At 41.4% G+C, this 21,366-nt stretch overlaps 1 protein-coding gene across 1 annotated transcript in view; it reads right to left on the bottom strand.

Moving 5' to 3' along the window:
• The window catches only part of KNDC1 (kinase non-catalytic C-lobe domain containing 1), a 120,052-nt gene that overhangs the window by 56,881 nt on the left and 41,805 nt on the right, over positions 1-21,366 (bottom strand). The window contains exons 7-9 of the mRNA XM_074959106.1: positions 16,798-16,912; positions 10,376-10,447; positions 10,215-10,276 (exon numbers count right to left, since the gene is read on the bottom strand). Coding sequence (XP_074815207.1) covers positions 10,215-10,276; positions 10,376-10,447; positions 16,798-16,912 — 249 coding nt within the window. The remainder of the gene's footprint in view (positions 1-10,214; positions 10,277-10,375; positions 10,448-16,797; positions 16,913-21,366) is intronic.

Consider the following 21,366-nt stretch of genomic DNA (forward strand, 5'->3'; position numbering starts at 1 on the left):
GGGCTGGTCACTGGGGCTGGTGCTGCTGCGTTTGCAGCACGCAGTTGCCCAGGGCACCATTAAATTTGGGGCAGTTTGGTGCCCCAAATTTCATGGTGCCCTACGCAGCTGCGTATGCCTAAGGATGGCCCTGATTCTGTGATCATCAAACAAGGTGGGAAACGATAATGAGCCCTAAATTTCTATCAGTGAAATAGCTGTGTGAATACTGAGAAACCACCACCACAATCTGGAGTTTGTTAGACATGCTAGTCTCTCTCCAATTTTTAAAACTTTTATACATATGACATAGTTAATTTCAAACAATCTAAAAACCAATACAAAGATTGCAGGGCTTGGGATGCTTAACATTTCCAGTTTATGCTAAAACTTTCATTTTCCTGTTCAGTTCAAACCACAGCATCAGCTCTGAGGCCTGTGAAGAAGTCTGTGTCTTGGGCGAATGCTACTCAGACTGGAACAGGTACAGAGAAGGGCTACTAGGATGATCCAAGGAATGGAAAACTTATGAAAGGAGCTTGGCTTGTTCAGCCTAACTAAAAGAAGGTTGAGGGGAGATATGATTGCTCTCTATAAATATATCAGAGGGATAAATACCGGAGAGGGAGAGGAATTATTTAAGCTCAGTACCAGTGTGGGCACAAGAACAAATGGATATAAACTGGTCATTGGGAATTGAAATTAGACGAAGGTTTCTAACCATCAGAGGAGTGAAGTTTTGGAATAGCCTTCCAAGGGAAGCAGTGGGGGCAAAAGATCTATCTGGCTTTAAGATTAAACTCAATAAGTTTATGGAGGAGATGGTATGATGGGATAACATGATTTTGATAATTACTTGATCTTTAAATATTCAAGGTAAATAGGCCTAATGGCCTGTGATGGGATGTTAGATGGGGTGGGATCTGAGTTACTACAGAAAATTCTTTCCTGGATATCTGGCTGGTGACTCTTGCCCATATGCTCAGGGTTTAGCCAATCGCCATATTTGGGGTCGGAAAGGAATTTTCCTCCAGGGCAGATTGGAAGAGGCCCTGGAGGTTTTTCGCCTTCCTCTGTAGCATGGGGCACGGGTCACTTGCTGGAGGATTCTCTTGAAGTCTTTAAACCACGATTTGAGGACATCAATAGCTCAGACATAGGTGAGAGGTTTTTCACAGGAGTGGGTGGGTGAGATTCTGTGGCCTGCGTTGTGCAGGAGGTCAGACTAGATGATCATAATGGTCCCTTCTGACCTTAGTGTCTATGAATCGATGAATTTAAGAGGAACCAGTGACAGACACACACAAAAAGCTTTTCTATTCACAGCCAAATCCACAGCAAGTCAAAATTGGGTTGAAGTAGAATTGAAAACCAGTTTTTCCTTTAGATTGCAAGGCATCAATTTTTCATCCTCAGAGTGCGGGTCTATTCTGAAACGTGTCAGTGTAAATATAGCATTTTCTTATACACACAGAACAGATTTGCTGGGTATCAGTCATATATACTGACTAATGATAAAATTATATATTTGACTTCTCATAGACTTTAAGGTCAGAAGGGACCATTATGTTCATCTAGTCTGACCCCCTACACAACACAGGCCACAGGATCTCTCCCACACACTCCTGTAACAAACCCCTGCCTATGTCTGAGCTACTGAAGTCCTCAACTCGTGGTTTAAAGACTTCAAGGTGTAGAGAATCCACCAGCAAGTGACCCATGCCCCACGCTGCAGAGGAAGGGTGAAAAACCTCCAGGGCCTCTTCCAATCTGCCCTGGAGGAAAATTCCTTCCTGACCCCAAATATGGCGATCAGCTAAACCCTGAGCATGTGGGTAAGACTCACCAGCCAGAAACCCAGGAAAGAATTCTCCATAGTAACTCAGATCCCATCCTATCTAGTGTCCCATCACAGGCCATTGGGCTTATTTACCGCTAATAGTCAAAGATCAATTAATTGCCAAAATTAGGCTATCCCATCATACCCTCCATAAATTTATCAAGTTTAGTCTTGAAGCTAGATATGTCTTACCTCCACTGCTCCCCTTGGAAGGCTGTTCCAGAACTTCATTCCTCTGATGGTTAGAAACCTTGGTTTAATTTCAAGTCTAAACTTCCTGATGGCCAGTTTATATCCATTTGTTCTTGTGTCCACATTGGTACTGAGCTTAAAAAATTCCTCTCCCTCCCTGATATTTATCCCTCTGATATATTTATAGAGAGCAATCATATCTCCCCTCAGCCTTCTTTAGGTTACGCTAAACAAGCCAAGCTCTTTGAGTCTCCTTTCCTAAGACAGGTTTTCCATTCCTTGAACCTGTTCCAGTTTGAATTCATCCTTCTTAAACATGGGAGACCAGAACTGCACACAGTATTCCAGGTGAGGTCTCACCAGTGCCTTGTATAACAGTACTAACACCTCCTTATCTCTACTGGAAATACCTCCCCTGATGCATCCCAAGACCGCATTAACTTTTTTCACAGCCATATCACATTGGCGGCTCATAGTCATCCTGTGATCAACCAATACTCCGAGGTCCTTCTCCTCCTTTGTTACTTCCAAGTGATATGTCGCCCGTTTATAACAAAACTTCTTATTAATCCCTAAATGCATGACCTTGCACTTTTCACTATTAAATTTCATCCTATTACTATTACTCCAGTTTACAAGGTCATCCATATCTTCCTGTATGATATCCCGGTCCCTCTCTGTATTGGCAATACCTCCCAGCTTTGTGTCATCCGCAAACTTTATTAGCACATTCCCGCTTTTTGTGCCAAGGTCAGTAATAAAAAGATTAAATAAGCTTGGTCCCCAAACCGACCCCTGAGCACCTCCACTGGTAACCTTCCTCCAGCCTGACTGTTCACCTTTCAGTATGACCCATTGTAGTCTCCCCTTTAACCAGTTCCTTATCCACCTTTCAATTTTCATATTGATCCCCATCTTTTCCAATTTAGCTAATAATTCCCCATGTGGAACCGTATCAAATGCCTTACTGAAATCAAGGTAAATTAGATCCACTGCATTTCTTTTGTCTAAAAAATCTGTTACCTTCTCAGAGAAGGAGATCAGGTTGGTTTGGCACGATCTACCTTTTGTAAGACCATGTTGTATGTTGTCCCAAATACCATTGACCTCAATGTCCTTTACTTTCTCCTTCAAAATTTTTTGCAAGACCTTGCATACTACAGATGTCGAACTAATAGGCCTGTAGTTACCCGGATCACTTTTTTTTCCTTTCTTAAAAATAGGAACTATGTTAGCAATTCTCCAATCATATGGTACAACCCCTGAGTTTACAGATTCATTAAAAATTCTTGCTAATGGGCTTGCAATTGCATGTGCCAGTTTTTTAATATTCTTGGATGAAGATTATCTGGGCCCCCTTATTTAGTCCCATTAAGCTGTTCAAGTTTGGCTTCTACCTCGGATGTGGTAATGTCTACCTCCATATCCTCATTCCCATTTGTCATCCTACCATTATCCCTAAACTCCTCATTAGCCTCATTAAAGACTGAGGCAAAGTATTTGTTTAGATATTGGGCCGTGCCTAGATTATCCTTAACCTCCGCTCCATCCTCAGTGTTTAGGGGTCCCACTTCTTCTTTCTTTGTTTTCTTCTTATTTATATGGCTATAGAACCTTTTACTATTGGTTTTAATTCCCTTTGCAAGGTCCAACTCTACATAGCTTTTGGCCTTTCTCACTTTATCCCTACATGTTCTGACCTCAATAAGGTAGCTTTCCTTGCCGATTCCTCCCATCTTCCACTCCTTGTAGGCTTTCTGCTTTTTCTTAATCACCTCTCTGAGATGCTTGCTCATCCAGCTTGGTCTACAACTCCTGCCTATGAGTTTTTTCCCCTTTCTTGGGATGCAGGCTTCCGATAGTTTCTGTAACCTTGACTTGAAGTAATTCCAGGCCTTCTCTGCCTTTAGATCCACAAGTTCTTCAGTCCAATCCACTTCCCTCACTAATTTCCTTCATTTTTTAAAGTTAGCCCTTTTGAAATCAAAAACCCTAGTCACAGATCTATTTTTGTTTATCCTTCCATTTAGTTTGAACTGAATTAGCTCATGATTACTCGAACCAAGGTTGTCCCCCAAAACCATTTCTTCTATGAGGTCCTCACTACTCACCAAAACCAAATCTAAAATGGCATCCCCTCTTGTTGGTTCAGCAACTACTTGGTGAACGAAGGCATCAGCTATCGCACCCAGGAAAATCTGAGCCCTATTATTATTACTAGCACTTGTCCTCCAGTCTATATCTGGGAAGTTAAAGTCTCCCATGATCACACAATTCCCATTAGTATTTACTTCATTAAAAACATTAAAGAGGTCTCTATCCATATCCAAATCGGATCCCGGCGGTCTATAGCACACCCCAAGCACTGTCCCACAGGAGGCTCTCGTAGCTTTCTTCCCCAATGTGATTTTTGCCCAGACAGACTCTGTCTTATCCATTCCATCACTTCTTATTTCTTTACAGTCTACCTCATCATTGACATAAAATGCTACTCCAACACCTTTGCCTTAATTTCTGTCATTCCTAAACAGCACATACCCTTCAATACCTGTAGTCCAGTCATGACTACTATTCCACCATGTTTCTGTTATCCTTATAATATCTGGTTTCACTTCCTGCACCAGTAACTCTGGCTCCTCCATTTTGGTACTGAGGTTCCTCGCATTGGTGTACAAACATCTTAATTTTTGCTGTTTGGCCTCACGCACCTTCTTCACCCAATTAGGCTCAGACATTCTACTGCCAGTATCACCTATTAGACTGATATCTACACTATCCTTCCTCCTTATGTCCATTCTCCTACCCACGGCTGTATCCTCTCTTACTTAGTTTTCTTCCCTCTCAATGTTAAAATCCAGTATGGAGATTACCTGGACATCTCCCAACCATCTCCCCCAAATTCCTAGTTTAAAGCTCTCTTAATCAGTTGTGCCAGCCTCCATCCTAGAAGTCTATTTCCCTCCCTACTCAGGTGAAGTCCATCCCGAGAGAACAAGTCCTCTGTCCATCAATGCTTCCCAAATACATCCCAAAGCCCTCCTTATAGCACCACTGCCTGAGCCATCTGTTGATCATCATAATCTTATCACACTTTTATTGCCCTTTAGTAGGAAGAGGCAGAATCCCACTGAAGATCACCTGAGCCTCGATTTCCTTAAGCGTCTTCCCCAGTCTCGCATAGTCTCCCTTGATACGTTCCAGCAAGAATCTAGCCATATCATTTGTTCCAACATGAAGGACAATCAGTGGATTCTTTCCCGCTCCCATTAGGATCCTCTTCAGCCTCAGCTCCATATCCCATATATAAGCACCCGGCAGACAGCATACCCTTTCATTCTCTGGATCAGCTCTGGTTACAGGCCTGTCTATTCTTCTCAGTAAGGAGTCCCCAATCACGTAGACTTGCCTTTTCCTGGTGATGGTGCGATGCTCTCAGTCTATTCCCTGTTCCCTCTGGCTGCAAGTCCTCTCAATTCCTATTGTCCCTTGCAATTCTCTGCAACCCAACCCTCCTGGGGCTCATATTTGGTGTTATCATCTCCATTGACTCTTCCCCTCTTCCTATAGAATGAGCTGCTCTTCTCTTCTTCCTTGCCCTCTCACCTTCAGTGACCACCTGCTGTGCCCCTTCTTCATTTTCCAACTCCACAATCCTGTTCCTGAGCTCTATTTCTCCTTCACTAGATCCTCTTTTCCTCTGCCTGGTTCTCTTAATCATATGCTTCCACTATCCACTTTCCTCACCCAGCAGTCTCCCCTCGGAGTTCTTTGGTCCTGCTTCCATCTGCAAGTCTGAGCTTTTCCCTTCAGCCTCCTTATTTCTTTGCTCCATCATCCGCTCGAACCCCCTTCTAAACTCAACCAGAGTTTCCACCTCCATCTCCAATCCTCGGATCTTTTCTTCCGTCAGCTCTATCAGGCGGCACTTCATGCAGACGAAACTCTTTTCAGGTATCCCCTCCAGGATCATGTACATGCCGCAGCTTCTACATCCAGTCATCTTCATTGTGTCTTCCACTACTTGGGTCACTATCGCTGCTGCCTCTGTATCTGTCACAGCCTTCTCACCTAAGTCCTGTTAGTCTGGGAAACACAAACCAAACCAAAACACCACCACCCACAGCAAAACAAACCCCCAACGAGCACTACAACACTGCCAGAACACCACACACTCCCTTCACTAGCCTGTCTGTTCCTCTGCCTGGCTCTCTTAATCTTCCCCTCAAGCTCCCCTGTTTACAGCTCTGTTTGCTGGCTTCTGTGCAGGCTGCAGCTGTCTATGCCGCTGCTTGACTGGCTGGCTAGCTACCTTTATAGGACCCCTACTCAGAGAAGCCCCACCCTCTAATCAGGGCTCAGCTTCTCTCCCAGCACACTGCCCCTACCAGCCTACCTTCTCCTCCAGCAGAACTCCCACTCAAACTCCCCTGTTTACAGCTCTGTCTGCTGGCTCCTGTGCCGCTGCAGCTGTCTGTTAGAATGGTGGAGACAAAACAGTATGAACTGCAGATTCTATGCCATCTTGCACCTCAGAATTGAAGGCAATGGGTTTGCATAGGTGTCAGTGAAAAGCATAAATTGAACTGCATCACCTTTTATTACTGTTGATTCATAATATGGAAGGAACTAATTTTGATTCTCAGAGTCAGGTAAGAGTGTGCAGTATTACAATCAGAAATGCACATCTTACTTGTTATCTGAGCTCACGGATTACAGATATTATTGAAAACAATAAAACAAATCCACTGAGCTATTTTTACCATCACTTTTCACAGCAGACCTGCACTTTAAAACAATAGGTCATAATCTGATAAGTGCCTGGGACTGGGAATGGCCTATGAACACTTGAGTTTCTTGCCACTGACTTTTTATGTGTCTGTTTCTTACACCTACCCCCATTTGCTTACCTACCTCACAGAGGAATACCACAGTGCTATTTATGTACCTATCTCACCAATGACACTGAAGTCCTGACTGTAGACATTGATGGCATTTTCATTATGTCTGGTTACAAACTGCCATGCAAACAATTCACGGTTGCTAGCCCACGTAACCTCAAACATGACAAAACATGGGTGATCACCAGTGATTAACAGTCACAGAGTCAAACAGGGCTATAGTGTAACTGATAAAAATGGTAAATTAATTGAACTGTGGGCAGATGCACTCAACTTGAACTTAATTCATGACCCCAAGCCTTCCAGTTCTTTCAACAGTAGCTGATGGAAAAGGGGCTACCTCCCTGATCTGGTATTTGTCATGCAACAACATAGCTGGCTCGTGTAACAAAAACTTAATATGGGTCTGGTTCCACATTCGCAGCACCAGCCTATTGCCATCCAGGTCAATGCACCTATAACACCTAACTCAGTACCATTCCAGCATAGCTTTAACTTTAAGAAAGCTGAAGGGAAGGGCTTCAACAACGACCTCAATGCCACTGTAAAAAAGATAGAACCAATACCAGAAAATTATTATCAGTTTGTCACTGTGGTGCACACTGTCGCAAGGAAACATATTCCACAAGACTGCAATACAAATTATATGACAGGATTAACATCTGAGTTATTGGATCGGTATGCAAAATACAAATAGAAGTTTGAAGAGGACCTATTTGCTGAGGATACCATCACAGCCAGCAAAGAACTGGTCTCTGTACTAAAGGAGGAAAAGCAGAAGTCATGGCAGAGTCTCATAGACAGTTTGAACATGACCCAAAGCAGCAAGAAAGTATGAATAACTAATGATCGAAGGAAGCAGAGCAGCACTACAATGTTATTGCAGACCAGGTCACACACCAACTCCTAGAGAATGGCAGGTCACCAAACAAACAACCCAAGATGTGGTTTGAGTGGCAAGACGACAAGGTGATAATAAAATTATAATTATAATTTTAGGGCACATGACTGAAATTAACCTCCAGAATTAACGCCCTCAAGAATGGCAAAGCCACCAATCTAGGTGACATCTGTACTGAACAAATCAAACACTTCAGACCAGCAACAAAGAACTAGTTAATCAAGTTGTTTAGCACATACTCAGCTTCATATTAAGTCCCCAAGATCTGTTGACAAGCACGTATTGTGGCACTTCTGAAAGTATGCAACGGAGCTGAAGAACTTCAGGCCTGTATCACTACAATGTCATTTCTACAAACCATATGAGCATCTAATTGTAAACCATCTATCACGACCTGTTGAAAAGCACCTAATTCCAGAGCGAAGCAAATTCCACCCAGGCAAGTCATGCACCAATCAAGTGCTGAACATCACTCAAAATATTAAAGATGGCTTTGAAAATGGTATGGTAAAAGGGCCGTATTGGAACTAGGCATGCTGGGAGTGTGGTAGCACCCACTAACTTGAAGTGGTTTCCATGATATACAGGTTTACAGTTTTGTTCAATGACTTTCAGCACCCACACTATAAAAATAGTTCCAACACCACTGTTGTCGACCTATCAGCAGCATATGACACAGTGAATCACTGTAGGCTCCTCACTAAAGTGTACAGCATGAAGAAAGATTACCACCTCATTATGACTGATAAAAATGTTGTCTTTAGTACAGGATTGTATGTTGAACTATGTGGGAAGCGGAGCCAATGGTGGCAACAAAAAAATGCCATATCACAAGGGAGTGTACTCTCTCCAATACTTTTCAACATCTACATGAACGATCAACCAATCCATCACAGCACAAGAAGTTTTATCTATGCCAACGACCTACGCATTGCTCCCCAGGCCAAGGATCTGGCCCAGATCGAAGCTACATTAATATTGGTGCTGTCCAGGTTTTCAGTTTATCACAACAAGAACCAATTGCCATTTTGCAGCGTTCAGTTATATCTGCTGGACACAGCAAGCTTATATGAGTTCATCAATTTAACAAAGAAATTGATATGTACCAGGTTTGTTATCCCAAGAAGTCTCTGACACACTTCAAACCAAACACACTGCTTCAGGGAGAGTGAACAAACAAATTGATTAACTATAAAGATAGATTTTAAGTGATTATAAGTCAAAGCATAAGAAGCCTGATTTGGTCAAATGAAATAAAAGCAAAACACATTCTAAGCTGATCTTAACACTTTCAATGCCCTTACAAACTTAGATGCTTCTCACCACAGGCTGGCTGGCTGCTCTTCAGCCAGGCTCTCCCCTTTGATCAGTACTTCAGATGCTTGGGGTGATGGTGTCTGTAGATGTGGGTGTAAGAGAGAGAGAGAGAGCATGGCAAATGTCTCTCCCTTTTATCATGTTCGTTCTTCCCTCTTGGCTCCCCCACCCCCCACTTCAGAGTCAGGTGAGCATTACCTCACTGCAGTCCCAAACTTGCCAAAGGAAGGGGGGTGACTCACTAGAGAGTCCAACAGATTCTTTGCATTGGATACCACACAATCATTTTATAAGGATGAACATGGGGGTGTAGCCACACACCAGTAAAGATCTCGCCAGGGCTACAGACCAAGCCATATCTTGTGCTCAACATTGGGTGAACCTATGATTGTGGTGGAAGGACAAAAGATGGTGACAAATCTCACAGAAAATACAGTACTTACTTGTTTGCAACTGTTATGAAGATAATAAGTAGCACTCATAGTGCTCTTCATTACTATCATCATCTTTGGGTTGAGAGTTCCTTAGGACTTCTTTACATGGAGAAATTTATCAGCAGAACTATGCTGGTACAATTATACTACTCTCATTGTACTGATATAACTCCACACCTGGACACTTATTTTGGCGTAAATGTCCACACACGGAGTTCTACCAGTATACCGATAGCAGTATAATTATACCAGCACAGTTCTGCCAGTAGAATACTCACATAGAGACTCTAGGCTGAAGCCCAAGCTTTGAAGTGCTTCTTTCTGCATCAAATGAATAATTTAGAAAGCTGTAGCCTCCAGTGCCATTTCCATTGTAAGTGGATTAAAAGCAATCAAGCTTTGTGGAAGTGCATTTGAAAATTGGTTTTTGGGGTTCACACTTCAATACTTGGGAAATACTAACAAATTTATTTGAGCATAAGCTTTCGTGAGCTACAGCTCACTTCATCAGATGCATCCAATGAAGTGAGCTGTAGCTCACGAAATCTTATGTTCAGATAAATTTGTTAGTCTCTAAGGTGCCACAAGTCCTCCTTTTCTTTTTACTCACATGTAAGAGACTCACATACGTGCCTCAAATCATATGACATTACCTTTTCAGTAACAAAATCCACTTCTTCAATTTCAGGAGCCAGATAAAATGTATCATAAAATCCTAAAAAAAAGAGAAGAGAAACCAAAACCGAAGAGGTCACGTATTTGCTTTCCTCTCTTTCATAACAAGAAGGAAAAATTGCTTTTATTACTATTTTACCTTCATCTTTTGGAGCAGCAAAGAGAACATTTCCATGGCAGTCAATCAGCACACAGTCCAAACATAAAAACACTGCAAAACAGGTCACAAGAGAATCATAGCTATACCAAAGTGCATCCTTTGCAGAATGAATTCTATCACGGATAATTATGACTGAATTTGTTTGAAAAATATTTAATATTAACAGTCTCATGAATGATGTAACAGATTAAGTTTGTGTGTGATATAGTTAAATAAAAACTAAAGTTGAGACACAAACTGGCTAATAAAAAGTAAGAAGATTAAATTACCCAGACCTGCAGGTAAAGACGTCCTATTACTGCAGAATAAAAACAAGAAAGCAAGACAAAGTTGGACTTTAGGACTAGAAAGAACTTCGTAATAACATAACAATACTGTATGTAACTTTTCTTTTCATGTAGTGCAGAAGAGTGATGTCAGACAAGAACAAAAGCAGCAGCTCTGGCTGGATCTGCCCTAGTCTCCTCACAAGGTAAACATGAAGGTATGAAATTACTAATCTACGAGAATTTTTCCCCCAAAAAACCTTGAAGTGACAATACAGTGGAGATTAAATGTAACAAATGCTCAACTAAAGTCCCTCTAAAGTGAAATTAACTGGGACTGCTGACAATAATTGCAGAGGCAATATTGTCAAGGAGATTGAACACAGAGCTAGAAGGGCCATTATCTGGAAAGGAATTGAAGGCATGTTTGGCAGCAAGCCAGATCCAGGACTCCTCTGGGAATTTTAAGATATAGAGCCCAATCCTGAAAACACTTGTGCACAAGTAGCTTTACTTACCTAAGTAGGCTAATTGAAGAAGATTCTCACTTGCATAAGCATTTGCTGGCCCAGACCCTCAGCCCTACTCTGTTTAAAAAAATACTTGAGTTGTATAAATATTTTAACTGAGGTGAAATCTCAAGAAATTAATTTTCCTGTATTTAACATTAAGAATGTAAGATCATTTTATAAAAACTCAACCATGCAAAACAGATGAGTAAAACTCTCTCTCCATTAGATATCTTTAAAGCACAGACTGACTTAATGTGCTTTGATATGATAAGCCATCTGATTAATGTGGTTCTGTCTCAGTGGCAAGCATCAAATAAACTCTTTTCCAATGAAAAAAGTATTAGGGTAATAAATTTACATGATATAAATTCTAAAAAAAAAAAAAGAGAAGTTTGAATATGTTCTGAGAAAAATGTGAAAAAGTCCTTCTTTAGTTAACAAGAAATCCATGAAGAGCAGGTTAAGACAGTACAATGAGGAAATTAAAGATTATTGGCTTCAATTCAGGAGAGCACTTAAACTGTGCTTAACTGTAAGTACATGCTTAAGTCCCATTGTCTTCAATAGGATATAAATCAAATCCTTTGGTACTATCCTGAAGAGGGATGCTTTCCTGGAGTGGAGGGCCATTACTTATTATATCAGCTGAGGCAGTGCCCAGGAGCACCATCAGGACTAGGACCTCATTGTGTTAGGTGATTTAGAAACACAACAAGATGTTGTCCTTGCCCCAACGAGTTTAGATTTTAAGGCCCTGAACCTTCAGTTGGATCCATGCAGGGCAACCCTGCAGCCTCACTGAAGTCAGGAGGGCTCTGCAAGAGTGGAAAGATCTTCCTGCATGTATCCAATCATAAGATCTGGGCCAAAGCCCAGAAGCAACATATAAAGGATAAGAGGAAAGGAAATAATTGAAGTCCCAGTAAAGGACTCAATGTGCATACAGGGATCCATAGTACCAGATCCTAGTGTAGGGTCAGGTTCGAAATACATAAATTTAGAGGGTGTTTTAAATGCACTTGAGCTACCTCAATCATTCTTAGTTAGCTAATTATTTGGAAAGTGGATTTGAGAAGGAATCTGGAGGAGGAAAAGATGGCCTTATCGATATACTCAAGAAGGGCAGCCTACTCATAGGACAGCATTGGGAAAGGCAGGAAGCATTAAAATGAAAAGGGATACTGATTTTTGAAAAAAATAATTAAAAAATCAATTTTATAACAAGAGTATCCTGTATACAGTGTGTCATTAAGGTTTTTTTTTGTTTTGTTTTTGTTTTTAAGTACAGTAAAAGACAAGTTATCCAGCATGTTGGGGGAACAGTGGTTGCCAGTTAGGCAAAAATTCCAAATAACTAAGGGGCTTCGGGGCTGGGGCATGGGAGGGGATGCAGGACACGGGCTCTAGGAGGGAGTTTGGGTGCGGGAGGGGGCTTGGGGCACGAGGTTGGGGTGCAGGAAGGGTTTTGGGGTGCCAGGCAGCTCCCTGCAAGCAGCAACATGTCCCTGTTGCTTCTAGGCAGAGGGACAGCCAGACAGCTCTGCGTACTGCCCTACCCTGCCCGCTGGCTCTGCAGCTCCCATTGACCGGGGACCACAGCTTATGGGAGCTGCAGGTGCAGTGCCTGCGGGCAGAGGCAGTACACAAAGCCACCTGGCCATGCCTCTGCCTAGGAGTGGCAGAGACATGTCGCTGCTTGTGGGGAGCCGCCAAGGTGAGCGCCGCCCAGATCTGGTACCCCGAAATGCCAGTTTCTAGAGTTTTCTGGTTTATAAAGTGCCAGAAAACACAACTTTTACTATATTAGTAAGACAGCAGAATCATGTGTGTTTAGAACAGTCTTTTGGTTAAACTCAAGAAGGTCCCCATCAAACCAACTCAGTTCACTATTGCTCTCTCTCCCTATGAACACACCTGCCTGCAGTCTCTTTTCTTTCAGATTCAGTTCTGCTCTGGTGCTAAACACCCTGTTGCAGAACTACAGGAAGAGCTATACCAGCTGCCCTAGAGCAGTATGTAAGTGTGTCATCACTCTCATGCAAGAGACAAGAAGGAAACTGACCAACAAACCAGTGTACTCTATTATACTGAATGTGCTGTCAAAGTAAACAAATTGAAGCTACAGGGGAAAAACACACTAACTTTTTCTTGTAATTTATTTCAGTTATAGTTATAGCCTTATGGATTACTGGTTCAACATTTTCATATGGAAAAGTTATTTTCAGGTTGGCAATGTCCTTTTCCAGCTGCATATGCAAATTCACTCTTTCCTTGTCTGAATTACAACAGACTCTAATACTTCAGTGTCACAATCACATACGGTCCTTTATACATATGCTATTTATTTTGTCACAGTGGTCCAGATGTACATCTCTTTATTAACGTGGGCCCCAATCCTGCAAGCTGCTGTGTGGGCAACCCCATCCCCATGCAAGTCTCAACTGCAGTCAATGGGGGTTTACAAATGTGAAGTAGCTTGTGGGATCATGGCCATAAGCTATTTACATGTTAAGTTCTAAGGTAAGTATTTTAATAATTGTGAACACCCATGACCTAGCATTTACTTTCAATCAGCAGCATAGCTTTCTTCCACTGCACTTCAAGACTACGTCAGTTAAGCACTAAGCTGCAAATTTAGGTGGGCCCGCACATGCCAACAAAAGTTTATTCTTCTTCTACGTAACTGTCATGGCTACACGGCAAACTGTGCCTCTCGAGTGCACACCTTAGATGACAGGTCTGGCTTCCAGCACCTCACTTTGGATGGAACTACACAGACCAACCACTCAGACTGGATCTCTGGGCTGCTGCCCCGCTAGTTCTCCACTGTGTTGACACAGCCCCAACTCTGTTTTGGCAGCTGTAAGAGTTTCCCTTCAGAAGCCTGTGTCTTGTGTGCAGTGACACAAACAGCATCTTCAAAACAAAGCTTTATTTATTCTCTCACCAAAGGTACAAAATATAGAGAGAAAAGAATAAAAACAAGAGGCCATTGTAAGTTCCCCTCAGCCCAGCTAACTCCATTCCTGGCAGGGAGAAAACAACCTGGCTTGCTCTCAGCATGTGTGTGTGTCAGCTTTCACTGACACCCTGGGTGTCTCCCCTAGCTATCCAAAACACCTCCCTTTTATAGGGTCTTCGAGATTTAGGGTATGTCTACACGAGAGACCTTAGAACAGCACAGCTGGACTGATGCAGCTACACCACAGTAAGATCTCTCGCATAGTTGCTCTATACTGACCATCGACATAATTAAACCACCCCAACGAGAGGTGGTAGCTATGTCGGTGGGAGCTCTCTCCCACCAACATAGCGCTGTGCAATACTTAGGTTGCTCAAGGGATTGTTTTTTTTCATACCCCTGAGCAACATAAGTGGTAGTGTAGACATGGCCTTAGATACACTGTCTTTCATCCCAGGCTTTACCCTTGGGAACAGTAAACCATTCTAGCCTGGAAGGAGCAAGTCAGGTAGTTTCATCCCCATTGAAAGCCCATCCATTGTTTCATCAAAGAGCTCTTATCTGTGTTATTTTTTCATTTCCTTCTGTTTCTCCCTCAACAGCCTCTTTTGAGCTTCTGGCAGTCAGGCAGGTTAACATCAAAATAGATAACCTGAGGAGGGGGGCACATAATATGTATAGAAATCTAATATACCCAACACCCTCATTCAACATACTAGTACCAAACTGGAGTATACTGTGCAAGTACTATTTACTGTATAGGATTTCACATAATGATTTCATGTACTGTCTGGCATATATCGGATAAGCTTAATTTGAAATGAGATCCTGTACTTAAAAACCATTCCCAAATTTGAAAAGGAAAAAAAAAGCTTTGGTAAAATGAATTTAATTACAGAAACCTATTTTTTAAAGTCTGGAAATGAACAGTTAATCAAGCCAGACAGATTCCTATTGTCATTTAAACAGTCATCATTCCTCATTTTATCAGTCTTTCACTGCCATAATTAAGACAAAGTAGGTTAAAAAATACACATTTAAAAAAGACTCAAGAATGGGTACAATGAATCATTCTTAAGATTGTGCTGGGAAGGGGGTATTCAAAAAAATCAATAAGATTAAGAGTTTTTCATTAAGTAGCAAATGAAACCTAAAGCGGTTCTATAATGAGTGTACATATATACTCTAAAAAGAAAAGGAGGACTTGTGGCACCTTAAAGACTAACAAATTGATCTGAGGATCAGTGGATGCATCCGATGAAGTGAGCTGTAGCTCACGAAAGCTTATGCTCAGACAAATTTGTTAGTCTTTAAGGTGCCACAAGTCCTCCTTTTCTTTTTGCGAATACAGACTAACATGGCTGCTACTCTGAAACCTGTCATATATACGCGCGCGCTCTCTCTCTCACACTCTCACACATACACACCCCCTTATCCAAACTATTCTAAATTGAACAATAATATTCAGCTCAAAAGTTTCACACTGAATGGCAGAAGACCCAAAAATGATGATGCTAGAAAGGATACACTCCCATTTATTGGTTTGTGTCACAACTTTAATATTTATTTAAACAGTTTTAAATTTTCAAATGCTAGACAAAGTTCAGATCTCAGATTGTATCAGTATGTTGAAACTCAGCTGCTCCAGATAAATGTATATGTGCAGTAGCAGAGGTTTGCTAGGCATATTAAATTAGAATTTGGCCTATTATATGCAGTCATTTGGAGTCTTTCCAAACACCAGGGGCATGCACCATGGTGCTGAAATACCAGGAGAAGCATAGCTAAAGTTTAAGAGCTGCATAGCTTAAAGTGCACAAAAATCTACTTTTACAGCTAATTTCCCTTGTAATATTTTTATACTATAAGAAAGATAAAGATGGCTGAACCAACGCAATCCTAAAAAATGCTATGAATTCTTTTATTTTGCTAGTGATTTGTTTATATTCATTCGCTACTGATTTAACAAATATTCTTAGGCAAAATTTTTAAAACAAACAGAAAGCAAAGCAAAAAAACAAACTCTCTTTATATTAGAGCTTCTTCAGGTTTATCATTAGTGTAAGAAGGACCAAACATGTTCAAGATTCCTACTAATATTCAGGACACACATGAAATCCTCACCTCCCACTGCAGCCTCTTTATGCCAAAGGGCACAGCAGTAAAAATGGGCCTTAAATGCTCATGTTTCCGCTGTGGGAAGATTTCCCCAGTGTCAGATCCCAGGGTACCTGGTGGTGATGGCAGGGAAAATTTCCTCAGCACACAGTACTGTGGAGATTCTGAACACTATGAAATCCCAGGAGGCTGCTGGAACTTAGAGGTCCTCATGGGCTTGTTAAAGGTACAGCACAGAGACTCACCCAGGGAAATTAATCTCTTTACTTTATACATTTCCTCAGACATACCAAAAGTTCAGTAAAAAAGAGAGATATTCTTCCCATGAAATGCATGAAACTTAACTCCAAGTATACTAAAAATTTAAAATCACAGCCTCTATAACTGAAGTGAACCGCGGTATTTTAAAATTTCAGGTTTCATTTGAGTTGCAGAAGAAACATTTAAATAGGTATATACAGTGAAAAATACTGATATATATTCAACAATAATCTATGCAAATGAATATACATATAGAGTATTTAGAGGCCCCAAAGGCACTACCTGGATAATCCATGTAAGTCTGTAGAGTAAATAAGCATTCATGACATAATGCCCAGAGTTCATAGTCTTTCAATGGCTTACCATACCGAGACAAAAGAAGTTTCAGAGAGACCCACTGAAAATAAAATCAGAGAAAAAAAGTTATGAGACAATACATTTCTAAAAATAAAGTGTCTACTGATGTTTTGATAAAAAGTACCTTAAACTAAATGCACACATTTTAAAGGCATTGGGCTTAGACATTTTATTCCAGCTAGTGTTCACTGGTAACTCCCCATAGAAAAATCTTTGCACAACAACAAGATAAATGGATTCTAAACTTCTGAAATACACCGAAAAAATCGTAATTCAAATTAGCTTTCACAGGAAGGGGAAAAAAGTATATCTGGAGTATATCTGTTTGCAATCTTCTTGCTTATCACAATACAAAGATTCTTTGCAGCATGACAGAAATAATGAAAGGGACACTGCCTAGTAGAGCCCTGCATGAGACTAGTGTAGAGCCCTGCAGCACGACTGGGATCCTGTGGGTCCCACAGGCCTGCTGGCATAATAGCAGGAGCGGGATTAAAGAATAGTTCCATGCAGGGCTCTACTGCCTAGCCTACAAAGAGCAGAAATCCTGATCTATCTTGACACTAGCATTATAGGTCTTACCTTAAAGTTTTCATCAAAGTTTCTTGTACTTCTGTGAAACAAGTTACACAACATTGACAACAGAAATGTCAGAATTATTTTGAAGTAAAAACATTATTTTGTTTTTAATACTTGTTGACAATTTAATTTACACCAGTGGCATGTTGTATCACTAAAAGCTGTAGCTTGTTTCTCAAGCTAGATGTTTATACTTGACCATCACCCTAGTATAAAGAAATGTTATTGTACAAATGCAAGAGAATATTTACTGTTCTTCATAGGGGCTGGTACTTCCTAGGTTATAATTTATGAATATTTACTTTGGAGTTTCATGACTATAACAGAGGTTTACTACCTGCAGTCCCAACCGTTTGATGTAAGTCACACATGCTAAAAACAAACAAACATTCTCATCAGACCAAAGATCAGTAGCCTTGGGGGAAGGAGCCACATTATATTCATACCTGGAATCCTGCAGGTATACTGACTTTCACCATGAGGCAGCCATCAAGGTAGGTAAATACTTTGGCCTAATACCTTTTAAACATCCCTTTAAAAAGTGAACTGTATAAACTTTGTATTAACTGTTAAGATGTGCAGTCAACAATAACTTTTTAAAGTGCTATGTTTTTGTAGTTTGCGCTTAACATGCATTTTCATGTGTTAGATTCTCTCTACCAAACACCACATGTAGCACATTGCGCAAAAAAAGCATAGCTAACTTCACTACAGGTCAATGTGATCCAACCTGATCAGGTTAAGTTTCATTTTCAAATTTTGCCATCACCAGTATTCTTGAGCCTGACACATACAAAACTCATCCACAGCTCATCCACAATTCTGTTTCTTAATCTTGTTTAAAAAAAAAAAAGCTGATGAAAGCTATTTAAATAGTTAAGAGGAGTCAGCTGCATAAAAACATCACTCTCTAAAACTAATTTAAAAAGGAGGCAACTTCTCCAAGTTCGCCAGACAGCAAAAACAAGACACTAACTGAGCTGCAGGACCCTCATTTGAAAAGTGGTCAACATTTGATATGAAGGATTTTTGATGTCCCTAACGGCTACCATTTTTGTTCCTCTCTCCATACAATGATACTTCTGACATGTCTTTGAACTGTGCTTATGACCTCCTCCTGGAGAGAGGCTTTAAAACTAATACAGGTGTTAACATTTCAAATTCAGTCATGGGATAAAGCTGCCAGAATTGGAGAAACTCTCAAGACAGTCTGGGAGTGCTGCTTGGTCTCAGAGTGTCTTTCAAGTTGACAAATACTGTGATGCCAACTTCCCCACATTTCCCTCTGAGGCCGTGCTACTCTGTTCTACATCAGAGCAGCTGCTAGGGCAGAGAGGAAACCTTCCTCACTGATACTTGCAGTCTGCTGCCCCTAAAGGAACTCAAAGTTGCTGCACAGAAAGCTGATGCTACCTCTCCTCCTTTTGTTCATCTGACTGCTTCCTCTGCTCCATATATCAAGTGGTTCTGACCACAGCGAGGAGCTAATGAATAGCTGGCAAGGGAAAGAAGAAGATGGCCCAGTCCCCCATATTCATCTTTAGCAATAGCATCCACCCTTAAGGCTCCAGTGATGTGGAGAGTAAATATGAAACATAAAAGTTAGTAGGGGAGCAGAAAGACATCCTGTACTTTCTCATTACTTGCAGGGAGAAGGAGAGGGAGGAAGGAAAGAAAGAACATTGACTGGAGCAGGAAAGTTGAGAGAATTTAAGAAGGGTAGCAAAGGGGAAAGGCTTACCACAGGAGAGAAAGCGCAAGCAATAGGGGCAACAGAATGGATGAAGAGGTGACAAGAATCATAGGAATGGAAATGCTGTTTCAGAGAAAAGCAGCAAAGAAAAGGATGTAACAAAGTAAATACCAGACAAGAGAAATACCACAATTATCTGTGACTTAGTGAATCAGATAAGCACAGGGGGAGAATAAGAAAAAAACAGAAGTGGGAGGGATGGGGAAAGACAAGAAAAGATGCAGGCAAGTTACAGGTTACTTAATTTTATTTAATTGGTATTCTTTTGAGTGACACTTCCCTGGCAAGTGTCCTAGATCTCAGTTTTGGAGAGGGGGATGAAATAAGTACTGTAGTTATTTAGAAGTATTAGTTTTACTGGCTATAGAGGATCCTGTAGTTCCATAATGAGGTTATCTTGGTTTCTACCTATATTGCTATTACTTCTTCTGGGTGGTTGTTATCCAGATACTCCTAGGCAAAGATTACTTTTATTCCAGATGGTATGCAATGCCTAAATGTTGTCATTATGGAGAGAGGGGAAACAGGAAAGAAAAGGAAGGCTCTTCTAGAGTCCACTATAAGGGCTTTATTCTCCCTACTCCTTGTGCAAATTATGAAGTCTGAGCACTATGTATATTATCAGAAAATACTCAATACTCTTGTTTGAGCAAAATAATTGCACCGAATCCAATGAAATGAAGTTTACTTGGTAAGCAGTGTTGCTTTCCTTATTTATGGCTGTGAGGCAACTTTTTTTACTTAAAGCCCAAATTCCCCAAATAATTTAAGCATGTGTTTAAGTTTACACTCATGCTTATGTTCCATTGAATGCAGTGGGACATTTTAAAAAAAGTTTAAAAGCTTATTTAAGCTTCTCAGAAATAGCACTAGAGACTTCCAGCAATGCAAGTTTCAGAAGGCTGTATTCAGAGAATGCAGACCATTGAATCTGGTTCTGTGGATGAAGGGAAAGCAGTGGATGTGTTGTTCCTTGACTTTAGCAAAGCTTTTGACACTGTCTCCCACAGTATTCTTGCCAGCAAGTTAAAGAAGTATGGGCTGGATGAATGGACTATAAGGTGGATAGAAAGCTGGCTAGATTGTCGGGCTCAATGGGTAGTGATCAATGGCTCCATGTCTAGTTGGCAGCCGGTATCAAGTGGAGTGCCCCAAGGGTCGGTCCTGGGGCCGATTTTGTTCAATATCTTCATAAATGATCTGGAGGATGGTATAGATTGCACCCTCAGCAAGTTTGCAGATGACACTAAACTGGGAGGAGAGGTAGATACGCTGGAGGGTAGGGATAGGATACAGAGGGACCTAGACAAATTGGAGGATCGGGCCAAAGGAAATCTGATGAGGTTCAACAAGGACAAGTGCAGGGTCCTGCACTTAGGACAGAAGAATCCAATGCACCGCTACAGACTAGGGACCGAATGGCTAGGCAGCAGTTCTGCAGAAAAGGACCTAGGGGTTACAGTGGACGAGAAGCTGGATATGAGTCAACAGTGTGCCCTTGTTGCCAAGAAGGCCAGTGGCGTTTTGGGATGTATAAGTAGGGGCATTGCCAGCAGATCGAGGGACGTGATCGTTCCCCTCTATTCGACATTGGTGAGGCCTCATCTGGAGTACTGTGTCCAGTTTTGGGCCCCACACTACAAGAAGGATGTGGAAAAATTGAAAAGAGTCCAGCAGAGGGCAACAAAAATGATTAGGGGACTGGAACACATGACTTATGAGGAGAGGCTGAGGGAACTGGGGATGTTTAGTCTGTGGAAGAGAAGAATGAGGGAGGATTTGATAGCTGCTTTCAACTACCTGAAAGGGGGTTCCAAAGAGGATGGCTCTAGACTGTTCTCAGTGGTAGCAGATGACAGAACAAGGAGTAATGGTCGCAAGTTGCAGTGAGGGAGATTTAGGTTGGATATTAGGAAAAACTTTTTCACTAGGAGGGTGGTGAAACACTGGAATGCGTTACCTAGGGAGGTGGTGGAATCTCCTTCCTTAGAAGTTTTTAAGGTCAGGCTTGACAAAGCCCTGGCTGGGAAGATTTAATTGGGGAATCGGTCCTGCTTTGAGCAGGGGGTTGGACTAAATGACCTCCTGAGGTCCCTTCCAACCCTGATATTCTATGATTCTATGAATCCTCTAGACTGTTGATATCAACTTCATCCAACATC

The sequence above is a fragment of the Natator depressus genome, chromosome 7 (assembly GCF_965152275.1).
Source record: "Natator depressus isolate rNatDep1 chromosome 7, rNatDep2.hap1, whole genome shotgun sequence".
In the NCBI taxonomy this organism is placed as follows: domain Eukaryota; kingdom Metazoa; phylum Chordata; order Testudines; family Cheloniidae; genus Natator; species Natator depressus.